At 37.3% G+C, this 21,685-nt stretch overlaps 1 protein-coding gene across 1 annotated transcript in view; it reads left to right on the top strand.

Annotated features, from left to right (window-relative positions):
* ADGRA3 (adhesion G protein-coupled receptor A3) overlaps positions 1-21,236 on the top strand; it is a 45,617-nt gene extending 24,381 nt beyond the window's left edge. Inside the window, exons 9-18 of the mRNA XM_035903481.1 lie at positions 3,128-3,277; positions 5,993-6,154; positions 6,429-6,632; positions 7,684-7,897; positions 8,053-8,261; positions 13,053-13,177; positions 13,702-13,825; positions 15,620-15,765; positions 19,648-19,743; positions 19,935-21,236. Coding sequence (XP_035759374.1) covers positions 3,128-3,277; positions 5,993-6,154; positions 6,429-6,632; positions 7,684-7,897; positions 8,053-8,261; positions 13,053-13,177; positions 13,702-13,825; positions 15,620-15,765; positions 19,648-19,743; positions 19,935-21,177 — 2,673 coding nt within the window. The 3' untranslated portion in view covers positions 21,178-21,236. The remainder of the gene's footprint in view (positions 1-3,127; positions 3,278-5,992; positions 6,155-6,428; positions 6,633-7,683; positions 7,898-8,052; positions 8,262-13,052; positions 13,178-13,701; positions 13,826-15,619; positions 15,766-19,647; positions 19,744-19,934) is intronic.
* Positions 21,237-21,685: the final 449 nt, after the last annotated feature.

The raw sequence follows: 21,685 nt of genomic DNA, 5'->3' as shown, positions 1-21,685 counted from the left end.
GGCTGACTCTTAATAGCGGAGGCCTTGGTTGGAGTGTGTGAGGAAGACCACCTCTTCTCGGCTTGCTCAGATGTTTTTTGGGTCAGTCTTGTCTATAGCTGGGACACAGGCCCACATGGAAGAAGCGAGATTATCTTTATATTCTTGGAGTTGTCTGGCCAGTCCATTTACACTCGGTGCCTCCCTGTCTCTCCAGCTCATTATCTCCAGTGTGTGGGTGTATGATGTCGGTGCATTTCATACAAACTTTCACCACATGGACCACATGCACTGGATTTCATCTGGGTCTTTGGATGCCTGGTTGTCATCCAGATTGTCATAGATCACCTCCAAAATGGTTAATTCCCTCAGATACTGGATACCTCCCTCAATGGTGGTCCATTTGCTTTGGGAATTTGCAAGTTCTTCATTGAAGGGGATATCTGTCCTTCACACTTGCCAGGAATTGCTGCCAAAGACTGGGTACTCCCGCCTTTCTTCCAATTGCTTTGTCAATGGCTTTATGCTTTGCAAGGGATCCTAGCTGCCAGGCTTCCTTACTCTCTGATTCCTGACTACTGGCCCAAATATCCCAGCACTGGAGTACCCAGCTGAGACAGCTCACCTGGCTGACAGCTAAAGTCTTTTTGCGTATCTTGCAGTTCATTTAGGGATAGGTATCATTTGTGATTTCAGTCTCTTCCTCCTCCTGTTCTTGTGACTGCTCTGCTGCCCAACCGGCTGCCTCTTCTGATTCTTTCTCCTGCTGCCTCTTACGAGAAGCTTCTTTATCCCTTACTAAACAAGGTGACTTCCACTTCCATTGTTTCTTTTTTAGTTATAGGGGTGACTGATACAGTGTCTGGTTTAGCCATAGTGTCTATTGGTATGTTTTCCTTTTCCTCCCCCTGAGGGTGCTGCATAATATTGAGCGGTGTTTGGTAGATGCTATCCAGGGCCCTGCACAGTGTGGTAAGTTGTGCCTCTTTGGAGTAGCCGTGGCTTTCCCCTCCGCGCCCACCCCCAAACATTCTGTCACTTCATCAGGATCCTGCAGTTGTTCAGGAGTGAAGTTCCAGACCATCACGGGTGAGAAGTTCTCTAGATACCTGCCCATGTTCTCCCACATGCCATGCCACCCATGGTAATACTCTTGCAGAGCCTGGGTCATACTCTTAAGCTGTTAACCTTGCACAAAACCAAAGCAATATTCCCAAGAAAAAACAACAGAAGTATTTTAACTACCCAAGGTTGCTCAAGGTACTGGGAAGTTATGGTAACGAGGGAGAAAACATCATTACGCTCAAGGTCAGTGTTTCAACAACAAATCTCCCAGGCACACCATCACTAATCACTACAGAACACAGCAAACTGCAAAAGCCAACACCAATCTTTAACATGTACAGCAAAATAAAGAGCATGGTGCAGATCAGATAAACTAATATCGAGAACAGATGGATCAATATTGTGACCCACAACTGTTAACAGATATAAATCTCTTCTCATATGCTCTGGTCAGTCTGTTATTATCTCAAACCCTTTGAGCCCTATGTTATGTGCCAAAAAGGACTGTTGTGGTTTAACCCCAGCCAGCAACTAAACACCATGCACTTGTTCGCTTTCTCCCCGCAACCCCCGCCCCCCCAGCAGGATGGGGGGAAGAGAATTGGAAGGGTAAAAGTGAGAAAACTCATGGGTTGAGGTAAAGGCAGTTTAATAATTGAAATAAAATTGAAAAAATAATAATAATAATTATAAATTGCAATGAAAAGGGAAATAATAAAGAGAAAGAAATAAAACCCAAGAAAGACAAGTGATGCAAATGAAACCAATTTCTTTTTGGTAAAGAGAAGTGGCATGTTTTGGGTTTAGGAGTTGTTTTTACTCATTAGAACTACCGCCTTTTTATGTGTAGTAGGTCTGGAAGTTTTGCCATTATTCTGCACAGAAATTTGTCTCTTTGAGGCTAATATTAAATTTAATAATATTGTAGGTGTCGTTAGAGCTTGTGAACACAAAGGTAGTTGAACTGTTTTGAACATTAGAACTTTGCCAAGCAATTTAACTCAAGTAGAGGTCTAAGTTTAAAATGGAGGGAAACCTTTGCAACGTTTGTACAAGAATATTTATATTTCGCTGTTCTTGTTTGTGTATCATATAGGTATAGTTTTAGGTGAAAACAAATTAATGTTTAAAGAAAAAGTTCAAAGAAATTATACAGAATATCTGAATTTCAAAGTTGACTCCGTTCGGTGGGTGTTACGACTTTGAACTTTACACTTTAATTGCATGACTCTTAGTGTTTTTGAAAAACATAATCTTCCATTATTTGCATTCAGTTCTATGTACAAATGCTAAGACCAACAGGGACAATTATATAGTTGCGCTTATTTGGCGCATTGCAAATTCAGTAGGGGAAACTAGATATCAGTACACCAAAAAACAAAGAGGTGGGACATCTCTGGTTTGGATTATCTTGGATAAACAGCATCTGAACATGAGCTGATAACATTTGCACAGCTTTCCACTGTGCTACGTGAAATCTCCCATTTTTGGTGCCTGCTAACTCAGACATGTTGATGTTGCATACTATTGAGTGAAGAATTTCCCAGCATGGTGCTTGTTTCAGGAATGAAATCATGAGCTTTGTCATAGAGAGGATCTATCCTGGGTGTTTGGGGTTGTTTTTTTTGTGTGTGCTCAATTCCAAATGCTTTCTGTAATTACAGAATCAAGAGTGAATGTTACAGCAGTGGTGTGTTTGAATTTCTTTTGGCTTCTCTTGCTGCAAAATGCCATATTTTAGGAGCTTTGTGTTGTCGTGCCTAGGCTCTAGTGAAAAAAAAAAAAATAAGCATTTTGGCAGTACTGTCTTTTTTGCTTCTTGGTGCAACACCTTTGTCCTTTCTAGGACAACAGGACAAAATCCAGTTTCTGGCTGCAGGTATAAATGCTGGTTGTCTGGCTTGTAGGATATGTTTTTGTTAACGGATAAGGTGGTAGTCCCTGGCTGCTTAAAACACTGTGGTCCCTGTGGGAATTCCTGTCCTTTTTGGGAAAATGCTTATTTATTAATTGCTGAAGTGTTGCCTCTATCTTGTAGTTAATTTTCACTTCTTCAAAATGCTTATATTTGTTCTCTTTGTAGATGCCACTCAACCTTACTAATGCCGTGGCAACAGCAAGACAGCTCTTGGCTTACACTGTTGAAGCAGCAAATTTTTCTGATAAGATGGATGTCATTTTTGTGGCTGAAATGATAGAGAAATTTGGAAGATTTGCTGAAAAATATAAAGAGGTAACTGGATAATTTGCCATCATTTTAAAGATACTCAGAGTGTTTGTCCTTAAGTATTCTGAGCGGTGAAACCTTCTCAACGTTACATGCAGGTACTGAGTTAGTGGATTATCAGATTCTATTCCCTGTTTTTGTTTGTTTAGTAGGTCCCTGAAGTTGCTGACCCATGGTCACAGACTTTGCATTCGCGCTGAGATGATCCAGCATTCACTGGACCTGTAATGTGAGTAACACCTCTGGTCAGCACTGGAGCAGGGAGATAGGTACAGTAAGTCTGTTTTTATTTAATATGGAGTGGGTCACACAGGTTTTCATTGGTATGTTGTTATCTAAAAATACAGATAATGAAAGCCTCAGAGATCCTCTCAATAATGAATAAAACAAGACTTATCTTCTCCCCTCCCACGATGGTAGGCTGTCTTTATTCAGTATTGAGCTGTATCTCTAAGGTTTTCACTATTCCTATATCTTGCAGGATATAAGACAAGACATTAAAATAAAATCTTAGAGAACGCTCTTTTTTGGGGAGAAAAATGAGAGTGGTTGAATAGTCCCACCAGTGGGTAGGAACTCTCTGTTTCACTGCTGAACAGAGGTTATATTGATCTCACTGTACAGTGCATGTTGGGAAGTTGGAGACCACAATGCCTCAATTTTAAACTTGCGCAAAAAAAAGCCAAATTTCCCCATCCACCCTCAGCAAAACCCATAAATGCCGGTTGTAAATTCTTTGCAGAACTCCTTGGAGAATTTTCAGGCTAAACCTCCTTTTTACAATCATAGCTTGGATTTTTTTGTGTGTGTGTATTTTGGAATTATACAAGCGGTTCATTAAATGGCTGGGTTTGTATCCAGTTGAAAACAGAAACATGTTTTAGTTTGCTGCATGATTTGTTAACGTTATAAGGATATTCTTTTCTCAGCTGTGATTTATTGTTTGTAGAATGACACAATCTGGCTTTACTTTGCCATGTTTGAAGGTAGTAGCCGATATGAAAATATCTAGGTTAAACTCATAGGAAGTTTTGGTCTTAGGTTATGTATTTTTTACCTTAATTGGTTTGATTTGAAGTCAGCCTTTGATTTGCTGATATATTCAAGGAATATGAGTGTAATTTTATTAAATAATTTTTGTAGCTATTAATAAGGATTAGTTATTTCTTATTAGGGTATTACTCTACAAACTGTGTTGACATTGTATTCACTTACACATCGTATTGTCAGTTCTTTACTTTTTTTACAGTGGCTATTCTGAAAGATAAATACTGTAAATTATAAAAAGCTTAATTTAATAGCTTTTTCGTGTCAGAAGAAGAAACAAGACAAATGTTCAGAAAGTTCTTAACAGATTGTCTCAAGTTAGAATGCAGTTGGGAAAACTTGTATGTACCTTGATTAGAACGGAAGAGAATAATGTGTAATTTTTTTTGAAGTATGAAACAACTTGAGTCCTGTGACTTCAAGATCTTAATACTGATAATTTATTGTAAACCCACCATTTGTTGGTGTGTAAAACATGTTACCAGTTTTCAAACAGTAATAACTCATAATAAGCATCTTCAATTATTGTAACTTTGATTTGTTCTTGAATTTAATGAAAAGGCTACAGCCTGCAAATGCTGCTTGAGGCTCTGTCTTAGCTGTGAGAGTGTTTACTGATTGTAGCTTCTGTCCCTAAAAGGGACAGTTCTTAAAACAGTAAATATTTTTAAATTCCTGTTCTTGCCTTTATTTGTAGAGATTTACAAAAAAAAAAAAAAAAAAAAAAAAAGAAAAAACTATAGTGTTCTCTCCTTATTACTAATATTCTGAAAAGAAATTGGGAAGCCTCGATGGTAAAGGAGATGTTTTTCCTACTCCACCCCGTCTCTATGCAGAAAATTCCAGTGCCTAAATTTAGGCACTGTGAATTGCATTTCAGTCAATTCAACTAGAAAACACATGTACCTTCACTTTTAGTACAATATTTGTCACTGTTTCTTAAATGTTGTGAAAATCCAGTGTAGGTCAATGGTGTCAGTGTAGGTGCTTACTAATTTTGGTAGTTGTGGACAAAATAAATGAATTCCCTTTATAGTTTGTATTTGTCCATCATACAGAAGACAGGGTGTGAGCATAAAGTTACAACAATGTAATTGGTGGTTTGAAAGCATCTCTGGTACCTGTGGGTATTTGCTGTCTCTCATGTATATCCTGCAACCTAAAACAGCTCATGCAAAATTGAAGGCAAGGCAGGAATCAAAGAAAAGGCAGACAAAGCGAAAAGAAGTGAAGCAGAAGAGATGTATGCTAATTTTTGCCTGTATTGCTCTTTTCTCATTATCTTTCCCCATACTGCAAACTGTATTACTGTTGATTTATAGTTTATTTTTATTTAGTTTTAAAGCTGATTATAAATAGTCCCTTTAAATAATTAGTACAGTAGAATGTGGAGTATTACACTCTTTGCTTTTAATGAAATATCTGTATTTTTCATGGTTTTGTTTTCTGTGTGTAATGTAAACAGACAAATTGCGTTGGCATAACATTTTTGTTGGATGGAGGTAAATGTCAAAGAATTTCAGTATCTCAACTTGACAAGTGGTGATTGAAATAGGAACAACCTATTTCCTTTTGTTTTCTGTGCTGACAAGTCAATTTGTATTGTCTGGTAATGATCCTACTTGATGAATGCTTTCAAATATATAAAATATTCTTATTTCTCTTCCCTGTTAGCTTGGTGATGTGATGGTGGACATAGCAAGTAACATTATGTTAGCTGATGAACGTGTTCTGTGGATGGCACAAAGAGAAGCCAAGGCTTGCACTAGAATTGTACAGTGTCTACAGAAAATTGCTATGTATCGGCTTGCAAATGGAGCTCAAGTTTATTCTACTGTAAGTATACGTTTATTTATTTAGAAGACATTTTGCTGGCCCTTGAGTTTCGATGGCTTTTTATTTTTCTTAATAAATGTTGGCATTATCTGAAATGCCTACTGTTTCTGTAGGGAGAAGAGGAATGCTCTGAACAGATTTATCCCTGCCAGAAAAACAGAAACAGTTTTCTGGGTGCTTTTTCTATTATGGCAGAGATTCACCTTAAGATTATTCATTATTCTTCCTGTGGTGTGTAAAATTATTTAATGTTTGATTTTTTTTGTCGTCACAGTATTCTCCAAATATTGCTCTTGAGGCTTATGTAATAAAGGCTGCTGGTTTCACCGGGATGACATGCACCGTATTTCAGAAAGTGGCTACATCAGACCGTACAGGACTCAGTGATTATGGGAGAAGAGATCCAGATGGAAATCTAGATAAACAATTAAGCTTTAAGTGCAACGTTTCAAATACTCTGTCAAGTCTGGCTTTAAAGGTCGGATACTCATTGTTTCCCTACTGACTTCGTAATATCTTAAATATTGAATCATTTGGAAAGCAAGCTTATATTATTAATTTCTAATGTTAAAGTAGCATTTTTACATAATCCAGAATGACTGTGACAAGAGATAATTAAAGTGACAAAGGATAATAGTTTGTTTATAGAAATTTTTTTTAATGGATGCAGTTTTTAATGAGTAGGTGTGGTTTTCTTTATGAAAACATCTTAAGTTGAAAGATGCTTTCAGACCTTTTCATAAGTATGGAAATTGAAATGCTCCCTAGTTCATAATAATATTTGGCTTTATTTTGCTGTATTTTCAGCTTCTTTACATATTAATGCAAATATTACCAGTCTCCTTAAATATCTGAAATATTCTGCTCAGACTGATACTGTAATTAAGGATGAAGTAGAAAATGGACCTGAAAGGTTTTTATTACACGTGTATGTGTAGAATGGAAATACTTCCTCATATTCTGTAAAAGTATTTTTTCAGTTACGTTCCCCAACATACAAGTTTGCTTTTATCATTTAATGCGCTTGAACATCACTGCAAGGTGTATATTTGAAATTATATTTATGTAATTCTATGAAATTACATGCATGCTTCCCTGTAATTTATAGACAAGTTATCACAACCTGTTTGTATACAGTGTTTTGTTTTGAATGGCACTAATGTGCAATTACAGTATTTCTCTTTGTCTGCTTGTCTTGGTTGCTGCTTCTAGTTGCCAATAGTCTAATCTGGAAAACTCTTACAATACTTTACTGTTATCAGCTTCAACTTTACTCTCTATAACAAGTAAGGTAACTACAGAATCTTTAAATTTATTTTTTTTCTTTATAAAAAAGTGTTAAGACTTTAATAACCTGATTCAACTATTTTATCATGGACTACTTGGAAACACTGTCAAATAGGTTTGTCACAATACAGTCTGTTAAACGCATTCATCTCTGACACTGTTTAGTTGGAGGAATTGCTAATTTAGTGTCTGTAAAGAATTTAATTCTCTCTTTAAAACTTTAAAAATCTGTTTATTTCTAGAACACAATTGTAGAGGCTTCTATCCAGTTGCCAGCTTCCCTTTTCACCCAAAAGCAAAAAAGAGAAATCAGACCAGCAGATGAATCTGCCTACAAGCTTCAGCTTATTGCATTTCGGAATGGAAAGCTTTTTCCAGCAACAGGAAATTCAACAAATCTGGCTGATGATGGGAAACGTCGTACAGTTGTAACACCAGTTATTCTTACCAAGATAGGTTTGTGGTTTTGTTTTTTTTTTTTTTATGATCCTTAAAAATAAGAAACACTTTTGACACCTTTGTTTTGCCGTGTATATCTAACAAAAGGGTTTTAGCATCTAATGTGTTACATGTATTTGCACATAAATTTCTCAACGTTTCTTTTGTAACAGATGGTTTAAACCTAGCCAGTCACCACGTTCCTATAAATGTGACACTGCGGCGCATTGCGCATGGAGCAGATGCTGTTGCAGCTCAGTGGGACTTTGATCTACTGAATGGACAAGGGGGATGGAAATCTGATGGTTGTCGCATTCTTCTGTCTGATGAAAATATTACTACCATTCAGTGCTACTCCCTCAGCAACTATGCAGTTTTAATGGTATGACACTTAGAATTACATGTCTCTTTCTGGAATTTAAAAATATTCAAAATGCAATTCTGTGGGGGTTTTTTTCCTGCATTAAAGAAAATGAGCGTTCCCACATTCTATTTCACATAAAACTAGGCATGAGAAATAAATGTTCAGTTTTTGCTTGTGTTGATACAAATGTTGATGTAAGATGAGGTTTAAGTGGAAATCTGTCAAAGTGGGATTAATTGCTGAATATACTAGACACAAAAGAATTTTCATATTAAAAGTACTATGTTATAGGAAGCCATTTTAATGAGCTTACTTAATCAATTGGGCTTTAATGAATTTTAGTCTAATAAAGACAGTTTAAAATAAAGAAAGGTAACAGTTGAAAAAACTTATCTTCTCTGTGTTAGATTAAATTTGTTAGCTTTGTCTGTTGACAGGATCATTTCCCCAGTTTTTTTCTTTTTTGCTGTGATCCATAATCAGAGGTAGCTATTTCACTGCAAATGAGCTATTCATTCACTAGTATATAGGTCTCTTACCAGAAGACATTGATTGAAAAAGGAAAAAAAAAAAAGTCAAAACCCTTAGTTGCTATCCAAAATATTTTTGAAATATTGCTTAAAAAATAGTACCTGAACTCTAGTTTTAGCATATTGCTGTCAATAAAATGGTTAACCAGTTCTAAAATACAGTGATAGTTGAAGAAGGGAGCGTGACACCTTGTTTTAGTGCTCTTAGGTTATGAAGTAGGATTTCTTCTTTTGTCTGTTCACAGAGCTCTTTGTTTCAGAATTTGGCCTGGGAAGCTTCTGTTTTTAGAGATGGTGACTGCTACCCTGCTTATCAGTCATTGCCACAGATGCTAAATGATAAAATGGTAGGCTAGGAGCAAGTGGAGTGAAATAGTAAGAGGTTTAGGAAATACTGGTAACTTAAGTGTAAATGTGGCATTGGTGGTGTTGTAGTTGATGTGTTCTGTGTGGAATTAAACATATATTTTTGTGTGATCATACGTGGAAGAAAGAGGATTCCTTTATGATAATCAGTGCATGAGAAGTTGCTGGTTTTGTTTTACAACTAAAATTTTCAAAAATCATCCTCTTAAGAGAATTAAATAGTAGAATACCAGAAAGCTATACATAAATAAAATGAAGATTTACATGCCAAGCTTTTTAAAGGAGCTCAAAGAGAGCAACTTTTCACATTACCTCTGAAAGTACCGTTTTGAATTACTTCAAACTGTTATAATCCTATAGTTGCCACCTTTGATATTTTTAAATATATAATCCTTTCCTAAAACATAACAGCATTCTTTAAAATGGAATTAAACTTTGTTTGTATGTGTAGTATGCATGTAAAGAGAGATTATGCTTTAAATTGGTCCCATTTCTGCCATCTGGAGGAAGAAAAATGAAGAGCATATTCAATCTCCTGCTGTAAATTACTATTTCTAAAATAATACATGGTAAGATTATATCAATATCTTATTTTGAGTTATATAGATAACTGTTGACAATCCGAAATCAAAGTTAGAGGAAGGGGCAGCTTTCTTCCTTTTCTGACAGTGGCTCCCATTCTGTGCTTGCTCAGAACTGGTATTCCCTAAATATTTAGCTACTTCCCAAAATGTTAGGCTGTAGGGACTGGGGAGGAGGGGGCAGGTGGAGGAGGACACTCGACTGTTAGATGTTCCTTTGCACACAGTTAATATACTACAAAAGCTCTGGATGTCTAAGTAGCTGCTGAAAAAGATTTTCATAGTGCCTTTCCATATATTAACTAAAAAAGCCATAACAGCCTATTTCATTAGTTGACTCTCATAGTGTTGTGGAAGTCTGGGTTCTGGTCCCAGGCTCATAGTTCTGGGTTCAGTTTTAAACGTTTGGCTTTTAATTCAGCAATTGACATTAACATCAAATACATGAACAGTAGGGGCAGGAGGGACCTGAACACAGTGTTCCATCATCCTGGCTGGATGGCGAATGGCTTAACCAGTTATTTCACCTTTTTTTTGTCTACTTCTAGTACATACGTGTGTAGAAGAAAGCAGGTTGAAATGTACTGACCCATCTTTATATGCTTCAGAACATAATGTAAAGTCCTCTCTGATAAGAAAACCCTTAACTGAGTGCCTAGCTTTCTAATGTAGTGATTTAGGAAGATACAGTTACAAAATTTTGTATTTATTTGGAAATCATTTTAACAACTGTTTAATAGGAGAAGAGATAACCAGGAGGCTCAGCTGAAATCTCATTATTATAGGCCTATAGCAGAGAAAAAAAACCAGCAATGCTAGTTGAGAAGGAATGGAGTTCTGCTAGTTGGCTATAAATGCCCCAGTGTTGTTCTTAAGATCATCTCTCTACTGTTATTTTCCTGTCATTTTTTATTAAATTATTATTTAGGATTAGTTTAGCTGAGAAATAACATTATTAGCTCCCTTCATTCCTTTTAGTAGGTCTGATGAAAAATGTCAGTGCAATCGGTAAGAATTCCATGGACTTAGTGGGTATTGGGTCAAGGCCTTTGCCAGCTAGGCTAGGCATACTGAGTTTTCTCAGATGTCTTAAAAGATTATTGTAAATCTTGTGATTTTGTAGTTCTGGTTCTCTTAAGTTCACACCAATACATGCGTGGCATCTTGTTACCTGTCACCAATCTGGAAGCAGCAACAAGAATTCTCCTGCAGTTTCTGTTCTCCGATACTCACCGGCTATGTGTGACAAAACATTCGCTCGTGCTTGTAGCGGCAGTGAGTTCCTAGGGATCTTCAGCTGGATATCAACCAGGCCATGGGTAGTGTTGAAATCAGATGACGCTGGCTGCCGGAGGCATAATATCTTAGGATCCTCCTCAAAGTGTTTTTTTCCAGGTGCCAAAGAAAACCAAATACATAAAAATCAAACTGACAATCTGATTAAATTAGTTTGAAATGAGGTTGGTGAGTTAGTTAGGAATAACAAATTTATGTTCTGATGAAAGAACAATTGAAGGAGTGTTGAAGAGGCTGCTGACTCTAATTTAATTGTAACCTTCAATTCAAGAATTCTTCTCCTGTCCATGAAATCTGATTACCCATCTTAACCTTAAAAACAGATTGTATATCACTGATTTTTCTCAAAACAAACTGAAAGTTCCTTCTAATGTTCTACTGTTCCTTGTGAATGCCGAACTTGTTCTCCTTTCCCCCAGCCTACTTTTGAACTTTGCCAACTCTAGAGGCTTATGAGTGACTTTCACTCAGAATTATATGTGAGAGAACTTTCTGTATCTTTTCTGTTCTGAAAAATTCTTTTTAATATATTTTTTTCCACTAATCTTAGTTAAGTAAATTTGTTTTATTTAGTGCTGGAAGCGATTGAAGGGTTTTTTTTTTTTCCAGTGTTCATTACCATTATGGAAATGTAAATCATAACTGCATCCAAACAATTATTTCTTCTTGCTATTCTTGTTATCAAATGAAAATGTCACTCCTCAGATGATGTTTGAAATACTGCCATGCTTTAACAGTTCAAGGTTCCATTTCATGCCTACTCCTTGAGTAATATTTTGATGGGTAGGTTCAGAAAACTGGAACGACGCTAAAGAGCTGTTGAATTCTATTTGAGTTATCAACTATCTTTTCCAGTCAAGCAGTGATCATAGAATAGCAGTCTGGTAGGAACATCTGGGTGTCATTTGGTCCAATTACCTGCTTGAAGTTTGATCAGCTTCAAAGTCAGATGATATTGCTCCAGGTCATATTCATTCAAGCTTTGAGTATCTCCAAGGACAGAGATGACAAAGTCTCTCTGGGCAGTATGTGACCACTTTCATCAGGATTCTTTTCCTGTATCTAATCAGAATTTTCCATGTTGCTGATAATGCCCATTGCCTCTCATCATTTCATGGTTCATCTCCAGGAAGAGTTTGACTCACTCTTCTCTATACCATCCCACTAGCATGTTCCATATAATAATGAGATTTCTCCCATCTTCCTTTTCTTTTTAAACCCAGCTTTTTCAGCCTCAGACATTGTGTGCTTCAGCCTGCTGGTCATCCCAGTGATCTGTTAGACTTGCTCCCTCCAGTATGTCGGTGCCTTTTTTGTAGTGGGGAGCCTCAGAGTGAAGACAACTCTGCAGAGGTGGTCTCACAGAAGGGATTAATTGATTCACCCACTTGCTGTGGTTTTGCTAGTGCAGCAAAGTGTGGCCTTGGGCTGCAGGCTACACTGCTGACTTGTGGCCAACTTTTGTCTACCAGTACCCTCAAGTTGCTTTTTAGTTGCTTTCTCTTCAGTCCAGTGCCCAGCCTGTATTGCTGCATGCATGGGGTTATTCCATCCCAGATGCAGATATTTTCACATTTTCCTTTGCTGCATTTCATGATGTTTTGTCAGCCCATTTCTCTGGCTCACCAACATCCCTCTGAATATCTTCCCATCTATTAATCAGTCTCCCCAGTCTGTAGCATAATCTGCAAACTTGCTGAGGGCACTTTCTGTAATGTTCTTTGGGTTGTTGCAGAAGATGATAATCATAACTGAAACACACAGTTCTACATGCTACGCATAAAAATATTCTAAGAAGAAAATGGTGTCTATAAGCTGCTAACTTCTCTGTATATTCAAGCATATATGAAGTTTTAAGTGTGCTGTGAGATGTGAGACTGCCTTTATAAAGGTCAGCCAGACTAGCAGGAAATGGTGGAATCAAGCCAGGAACATCAAATAAATAATTGGGGGGGTTGGTTTCCTCTGCCATTTCCCCTGCCCCCCAGAATGAAGAGATAAGGTGGACTAATGTTAAATTTTGTTTTTATTGTTAGGACTTGACAGGAGCTGAATTATATACACAGCCGGCTGATCTTTTGCATCCAGTAATTTATGCTACTGCCATGGTTTTGCTAATGTGCCTATTGATGATCATAGTCAGTTACATATACCATCACAGGTATGAATCAAAATTACTAGACTAAAAAAATGAGTTGCATAGTGTTTAGGACTGCTTTTTCTTTTTGAACACGATATAGTAATCTCCATTTGTTTTTTTTCCCATAAAATCTGTTGATGCAAACTAACAGTTAAGCAAGTAGCTATGTCACCTGTTCTTGAGTATGACCATTTAGCTCTCATAACCATGTATATCTTTAATTCTTCACTTTTGCTTCTTAATGAAAGAAGAGACCACTCCAGAATGATGGTAGAATTTAACAAAACTGTTCAGCCTTTTAGATTTCTGTTGATACGGAAGCTTGAAGCCTAATATTTTTGAATCAGGCCCCAAATAGTTGTATAAAGTTAGTTAATAGGAGGGTGTTTTAATTTCTTGTGAAGACCAGATTATATTTGATTACAAACTATGTGGTAGTCAATCATTAACTAATTATATCTTATTTATCACAAGCGTATCTTGCTAGTTCTGAAAGACAATAATGCAGCTGTGTTTTATGTTGTCTAATTTCTTTCTTTTAACAGTGTGATCAGGATCAGTGTAAAAAGCTGGCATATGCTAGTTAACCTGAGCTTTCATATTTTCCTGACATGTGTGATGTTTATTGGAGGCATAACTCAGACCAGGAATGCTTTTTTTTGCCAAGCAGTAAGTAAACATGCAAACACTGGAAAAAATTAGCTACCAGTTTCATACTCTTATACATGTACATGCCCCCCTCGCCTCCTACAGAAAAGTAGTGCAATACACGTGTTTTCCTCAGAATGTGAAATATAGACCAAAAAAATCTTTTTTTTTTGGTACCTTAAAGATTTCTGTTGTATTTTCATCTAGCCATGAAGATAAAACTGGTTTGTTACTTGAAAACTGGAAAAGTATTTCAGAAGTGCAACAGAAATTTTTTTTGCCCAAACTGCCATCACAAAAAAATAAGTCTTACTCTTTATTTTTATTTTTGAGACTTATTTATGATGAAATTGTTTCATAGGCCTGTATGTGGCTTTTACAGACCATGTGAAAACTGATTTCCACAGGTGTTAAAATATTTATTTCCATTTGTTCAGTATAACCTAGAGGGAGGGAGAGAGAAATGTTTCAAGTCAGAGACCTGTGCTTTCTCTAAACAAACATCACTAGCTTTATTGAGACTCCTCTTTTATAATGATTTGTTCTTCTAAGATTTGGCCATTCAGTTGCAGTGTTTCAGTATAATAACGGTTGCTGCTTTGGAATTATATCAGTGAAATTTTGTTAATGTTTTCTTTTTTCCATCCAGTGATCCATAGAAGTTTCTAATCCATCACCATAATGTTCTGTAATGCTTTTTGTTTGAATTTACAGTAGTTATTAGGTTGACAGTTCAAATACATCCCCGCTCTTTCTCCTACAAATATCAAGAGAATGCTGTCTGTGTGCATGCATATATGTGTGTGCACACATGCATATATATATATATATATATATGTATGGAGATGAGGAGATAATTTGACAAACCGTAATCTTTTTTCTTGCCTTCTTGGAGACAGAAATTCTCCAAGAGAAATTCTGTGATATGAATGGGTTGTTTAAGAGTTGTGGTTGAAACTTGAAGAAAACCTACCACTGGTCATCTTAACAGAAACTGAAGTGTCACCTCTTCCATGCATGTGTGCTGTCATTTAAGGGATATATGAAACCTACTTCCTGCAGTTAACTTCATCTCAGTGTTGGCTTATAACTAAGGAAATACAGGACAACCACACTGTGCCTTTCCTTGACAAAAATCCAGGGACTTGGGAATTCCTGGAACTTCTTTTAAGAAAACAACGTTCAGTTTATAAAATGCTGCAGAAGCAAAAGGATCTGGCAGACAACCATTTTCTTCATAGTAGTGCCCAGTCAGTCTGTGAGGATGACTTTGCATTAATGTTTGGGCTGCTTAAATATTTCAAGTATGATACTTTCTTTTTTTCATTGATTTTTCTGAAGTTGCTGGTGAGTTTGTTAGCTCTCTACATTTTGCTGCCTGCCCCGTAGTTACCACATCATTCCCTTATTTATTTCAATTTGAACAATATCTGTAACACAAGACACTTGGAAGTGTTTCATAAAAGAACAGAGTTTCCTAAAGTGTAGGTTTGATATGTAATATGAAAAATGTTGCCCAGCAAAGTTCTTCCCGTGTTACTAAGTTTTCCTTCCACTAGAGGCAACTGCAGCTATGTAGCCTTTCCAGACTCAAGTGCTACGAAGATGGGTTTGCATGCCATACTTTAATTTTTTGAAAACCACAGTGACTTGGTATTACAACAGTCATAGTGAAAAAAGGTGTTTTTTTCTTCTCTTGAACTGAGCTTTTGCAAATTCAGGCTTTTTATACAAGTTGCATGGTAAATGATTGATTTCTTTAACTTGGTGAAAAGGAAGTGGTTTGGGCTTCATTTTTATTTTTATTTTTTTAAGGTTGGGATAATTCTCCACTATTCCACTCTTGCAACAGTACTGTGGCTGGGAGTGACATCTCGTAATATTTACAAACAAGTAACCAAAAAAGCAAAAAGATGTCAAGATCCTGATGAGCCACCTCCTCCGCCCAGACCGATGCTGAGGTGAGCTTGTTGCTTGTGTTTGCAACTCATTATTTCCCAAGTCGCTATGCTCATATTCTGACCAGAAAATGGAACGGGTTACTACTTATTTTTTGTAAGTGCCTTTTATAGAAGGTTTTCTTTCCAGGTCCGTAAAGTCCCTTCCAGATTTTTCTGTTCCTCAGCATTATGTTAAGGAGGATGAGGTGAAGGACAATTGGTCTTGGCATTTTACTGTTGCAATGCTGTGTTCCTGATTTGTAAATTAAGAAGTTGATAGTGTTTCAGCATCACCACTGTGGCTTTGATTAGGACTTTAGATAGCAGCACTTCCCATTAAATTATTGTAGAAGAAAGAATGTGGAGAACTGTTACCACACAATTAGCAAACACTGCAATTTAAGTAAATAAAGTTCAATGTGTTTTCCAAAGATTGCTTACAAATAGTTTGAAAAATGGGTATTAGTCATTATCAAATGAAGAGTGGTTTTTTGTGAAGCATTCCTCTTAGAATTTTTATTTCTGAAATCACTGAAATGGGACAAACTAATTATCTGTGAAATTCACCCTATGTGAAATACTTTTAATAGAAAACTTTAACATACTTTGTTCATACAGCTTACTGAGCCTCTGGATATTAATTAAAAACTGCTAAGCTGAAATTCTCCACGAGGTGGCAGAAGTTGATTAACTTTGATTAGTTATAGGCAAATATTTAGAAAGCTTGGTTTTAAAGTAAAGAGACTGCAGAAAATCAGAAACGCTTTTCTGACTACCATCAACTAAAACTTGCAGTGCTATATACAAGCATATAGAAATATTGAATTGCTAAGTTAGAAGGTTAATATTTATACCACTTAAGTGCTGGCATTGCTTTCCTTAACTTCTGTTATTTTTCTTATAAGGAAAAGTAAATCTGTTGTATCCACTGTAGGATATCGTACCCATCACCAGCTGTGTGCCTTCCAGCAGGGTACTGAGTAGCCTTTTTAACATCTGTTGTGACTGTTTGTTTTTCTCCCTATCCCTTATCTGTCATGGAGTTCTTGCTTTGGAAAATGTTACAGTAAAATTGCCATCCTCACAGGCTCAGCTCTGCACAGACATAAACACGTCCATACCATTTTGGATCTGGATGCCTCATCTGTAACAACGGCAGTAACTGGAGACAAGTATCAGAACAGAGCAAACGTGCTTTATGTCTTTCAGGTTTTCTCCATGTCCAGCGTCTTGCAGATCAGGGATTTTCTCAGTCAGATAATGTGTGATGGTTTTGGATGGAACAGCCGTAGAAGGATTTTTCTTTTTCCATTCAGTTGTCTTTTAAACTTATGTTTAAAACAAAACTACCCATAGTGGCACGGGGCAAACAGTTTTGTGCAAGTTTCTTGCTAGTTTGGAACCAGTTGTCTACTGTTATCAGGCCCCCTGTTTCTTGAATTTAGAGACAAAAAACCTATTCTCTGTTTGCCTCCATGCTATTTATATTTCTCCTCCGTATGCCTTTTCAGAATTACAAAGGGTCTTTTGGAACAGAGAAAAAAACACTGATAAATGTATGTAGGTACACATTTTTCTCTGTATTTGCCATATGTAAATCATTTGGCTTTGTGTTCTTTGGATTTAAAGAAGTCCACCTTGCAGATGATAGGTAGACATGACATTTACACTGACCTTTAGTTCCTGTAGGTATTTTCTGAGGGTGGACTTCATACCGGTTAAGCTTCCTTCCCCTCTAGCACAGATAATATTTATTCTTTATTTGGGGAAATTCATTGCCTTACGTGCAGTTTTGGTGGTGGTGGTGATATTCATTCAGTGTTAATGGGACTTTGTCACAGGTCATGAACAAGGTGGAAAAAGACTTTGAAATGGATCCGGTGTTCTGCAGAAAGCCACTATAGACAGTAGGGAAGAGATTTGCTGTGGCTCACAGTAGCCAGGTTGAGGAGACAGAGCAACACTTGGCGCTGGTTGCAATTTCTTAACTGTGAAAAACTTCATGCCAAGTATATTGCATTGCTGTGCCAGGCAAGAGGGTGTAAAAATAACTGAGGTCCTCAGCTGCCAATCACAAGAAGGAAACGGAGTTTGGCGTGCAGAAACGGTGTTTGCTTCAGTAGATTCTCAACTGAGACAAAAGGAAATAGTTTCAAATTTTGTAACTAAAAGAACTACATTACATAGGACCTCACTGAATATCTTAATAATGGGATACTTCATGCAAAGCATGAAGTAAAACAAAAATACAAATGTTTGTATTTTGTAATTTTAAATAAATACAAATACTTCTATTACTATAATACAAATCCTGGTGATTGTTCTACTTTGAAACACAGCATTTCACTATTTATGGTTTTTTTTTTTTCTGTTACCATCATAACATCTCTTTTGTACCCATGTTATTAGATTTGTTTTTCTCTTTTTTGAACTAACTTAAGGAAAAATTTTAGCATTCTGCCTCAAAATCTTAATATTACTGCATCTCCTGTAGCATGCTTTGTATAAGTTTTCTAGTCACTATTCCATTTGTACAGCTCCTTGCTGCATGATAATCTTGGTTTGTAAATAGGAATTGCTGAAGACTTAGATGCAGCAACACACAAGTGGTTTGGTGGTTTTGGTTTGGTTTTTTTTTTCCCCCCCTTTTTCCTTTCAGTTTTGATACTTACTATCCTGGCATGGTTCAAGGCTGGTTATAAACATGTTCCTTCAATACAGCAAACTGAGCTATGGCTACAAACAGTCCATACTGCTTCACTCTCACACCAATAACAATTTGCCTTGTGCAGAACCAGCTTCCCCAAGCTGTTCATGTGTGAGTACCGGTGCGTCTTTGAGGCTGTGATTTAGTGATTTGTCGTGAAAGATTAAGTAGAATAAAATCTCACGAAGATCTGTTTCTTCTGGCCAGCTCCTGATTACTGCATCAAGATACGGAATAAACCAATGACAGAATTTTATCTTTGTAGGATTCAGCAACTAAGTAATATATTTAGTGTACCTAGACTTCCAAGAAAGACTTAATTTATTTTAGACTGTTTTTTTGTGTCTCAAGTGAGACTTCTGGTGAATTATCTGAACAGCAATGGGGAGAGGTCCAGGACCATTGGAACAGTTGTCTCTTGTTGACAAAACAAACTACTCATCCGTATGTCACAGCAGTAGTTCCCACTGCATGTTCTGATCTGAATTTGGACTGGATTAACATAGGATGCAGGACAGAGTGCCATTAACTTGAACGATTGCCAGTAATTATTGATCTGCCACTAACGAATTCAATGTGAATTCACAAAATCTGGAATGAAAAGTTGGATACTCCCAACAAGGTATGCCCTCATCCTTGTGAAGGCAGACAGTTTTTATTAATGCTACCACAGTGAAGCAGGAGGTATTATTCTATGAGATTATACAGAGTCCATTAAAATTAAATACAAAAACAACACCAACACCACTCCTCAAACCCCTCCACACAAAAAAAAACCTAATCAGCAAGAGTTCTTATGGCTGATCTTCTGAACATAGGGTCCGTAATATTAGGCAAGTTCATCTCTGGAACAAGAGACATACGACTTAGTATTTTCCTTTGAAGTTTCCGTATTCTCTTCCAGCAGTTTACAACTTTTCACTGCCAGCTTTTGCTTCTTCCTTCTAACTGTGTATACCTTCGTTCAGTGCCTTCGAGGGAGGTGAGCAGCTGTGAGAGAGGTGGTTTACAGCAGGAGGAAAAAAATTGTAGTGAGGAAAAGTTAGAAAAAAATATATTGCTGAAGCCCAAGCCTGATTCACTCTAATTATTTTCTTAAAGAACTTGCATATTTCCAGAATCCTGGAAAGCTCTCCTTTTCTTCATGATGACTGAATAAAATCCATTGCCACTGATATACTGGCTTTACTTTTTAGGTTCTACCTTATTGGTGGAGGGATCCCAATCATAGTGTGTGGAATAACAGCAGCAGCAAACATCCGAAATTATGGCAGCAGACCTAATGCTCCTTAGTAAGTACCACGTAACTGAGAGATAAGATTTCATGGGTTTGCTTTTCTAAGTACTCATTGCAATTGGTTCTGATTCTTCCAGAAAATGTAACGCAGCCAAGATAATTTCGAAGTGCCAGTATGAACTGATAAAGCGTAAGTGACATGTGAGAAGACGTTAATTTTGATTCTTTGGTTTGTTTCTTTTCCAGTTGCTGGATGACTTGGGAACCTAGCTTAGGAGCATTTTATGGACCAGCTAGCTTTATAATTTTCATAAACTGCATGTATTTTCTCAGCATATTCATACAACTAAAACGTCACCCTGAACGTAAATACGAACTTAAGGAATCTGTTGAGGAACAGCAGCGTCTGGCCACCAACGAACACGGGGAACTGGCTCATCAAGATTCATTGTCAGTGTCACTGGTTTCTACATCTGCTTTGGAGAACGAGCACAGTTTTCAAGCACAGCTGCTGGGAGTGGGCCTTACTTTGCTTTTGTATGTTGCTCTCTGGATCTTCGGCGCTCTGTCAGTTTCCCTGTATTATCCCATGGACCTGATCTTCAGCTGTTTTTTTGGGGCAACATGTTTAAGCCTCAGTGCCTTTCTTATGGTGCACCATTGCGTTAACAGGGAGGATGTCAGGCATGCTTGGATAATGACTTGCTGCCCTGGAAGGAGCACGTATTCAGTGCAAGTAAACGTGCAGCCCTCCAGTTCCAGTGGAACCAATGGAGAGGCCCCCAAGTGCACCAACAGTAGTGCAGAATCTTCGTGCACAAATAAAAGTGCATCGAGCCTAAAAAATTCTTCTCAAGGTTGTAAACTAACTAACTTGCAAGCTGCAGCGGCTCAGTGCCACCCTACTTCCCTGCCATTGAACACAGGTCCTCAACTTGATAACAGTCTCACTGAACATTCAGTGGATAATGATATCAAAATGCATGTAGCTCCCTTAGAGGTACAGTTTCGGACAAATGGACACCCCAGTCGGCATCATAAGAACAGAAGCAAGGGACATCGGGCTAGCAGGCTTGCAGTACTGAGGGAGTATGCATACGACGTTCCCACAAGTGTGGAAGGAAGTGTGCAAAATGGCTTACCTAAAAGTCGACAAAGCAACAGCGAAGGGCATTCAAGGAGCCGAAGAGCCTATCTGGCCTACAGAGAACGTCAGTATAACCAGTCCCAACAGGACAGTAGCGATGCTTGCAGTACGCTTCCGAAAAGTAGCAGAAATACTGAAAAAACAATAGCTACCAACAACAAAAAAGATATTCTAAGGAAACCAATAGCGGTTGAACTTGAAAACCAACAAAAATCTTACGGCTTAAATTTAGCCATTCAGAACGGACCCCTTAAAAGCAGTGGACAGGATGGACCCTTGCTCACTGCAGACAGTACTGGTAATATTAGAACTGGGTTGTGGAAACATGAAACTACTGTGTAGCGTTCTAATTCACTGCTGGACGATTCCATACAAACTGTGATTACACATTCCTTACAGCTGTTAACACTTCCAAAGACTGTTTACAAGTCTAGGTACTTTAAGCAGGGAGGGAACAAAGGTAATCTGCCAAGCAAAAGATTGTATGCATTATTATCTTTGATGTTCTTACAAAGATGAACTTTCGGTATTTTCTGAAATTGTTTCTGAAGCGTCAATCTTGAGAGATGCAGAACATAACTTTGTACAAAGTTTTATTTTTTACCTGTAACCCTGCAGATGTGTCCACAACACATTTCAAATTTGTATTTAAATGTATAATAAACAGTATTTTCCCCAGCAGCCCAATGTTGCACTTATTTGTTGGGTTTTTTAAAGATTTTTGCACTGAATGTCATCTTGATTTTACATCAGTATCTGAAAATGTTTCAGTTACTAAAGGAAATATTTGGTGCCTGAAATAGACAATGCAGATAGCGCCCTTAAATGCATAAGACCTAGAATTTGTTTG

Source organism: Egretta garzetta, unplaced genomic scaffold (genome assembly GCF_000687185.1).
Source record: "Egretta garzetta isolate BGI_Z169 unplaced genomic scaffold, ASM68718v1 scaffold151, whole genome shotgun sequence".
Classification (NCBI taxonomy): Eukaryota; Metazoa; Chordata; class Aves; order Pelecaniformes; family Ardeidae; genus Egretta; species Egretta garzetta.
The sequence above is the reverse complement of the archived record's forward strand: the minus strand, read 5'-3'. Positions and strand labels throughout refer to the sequence as shown.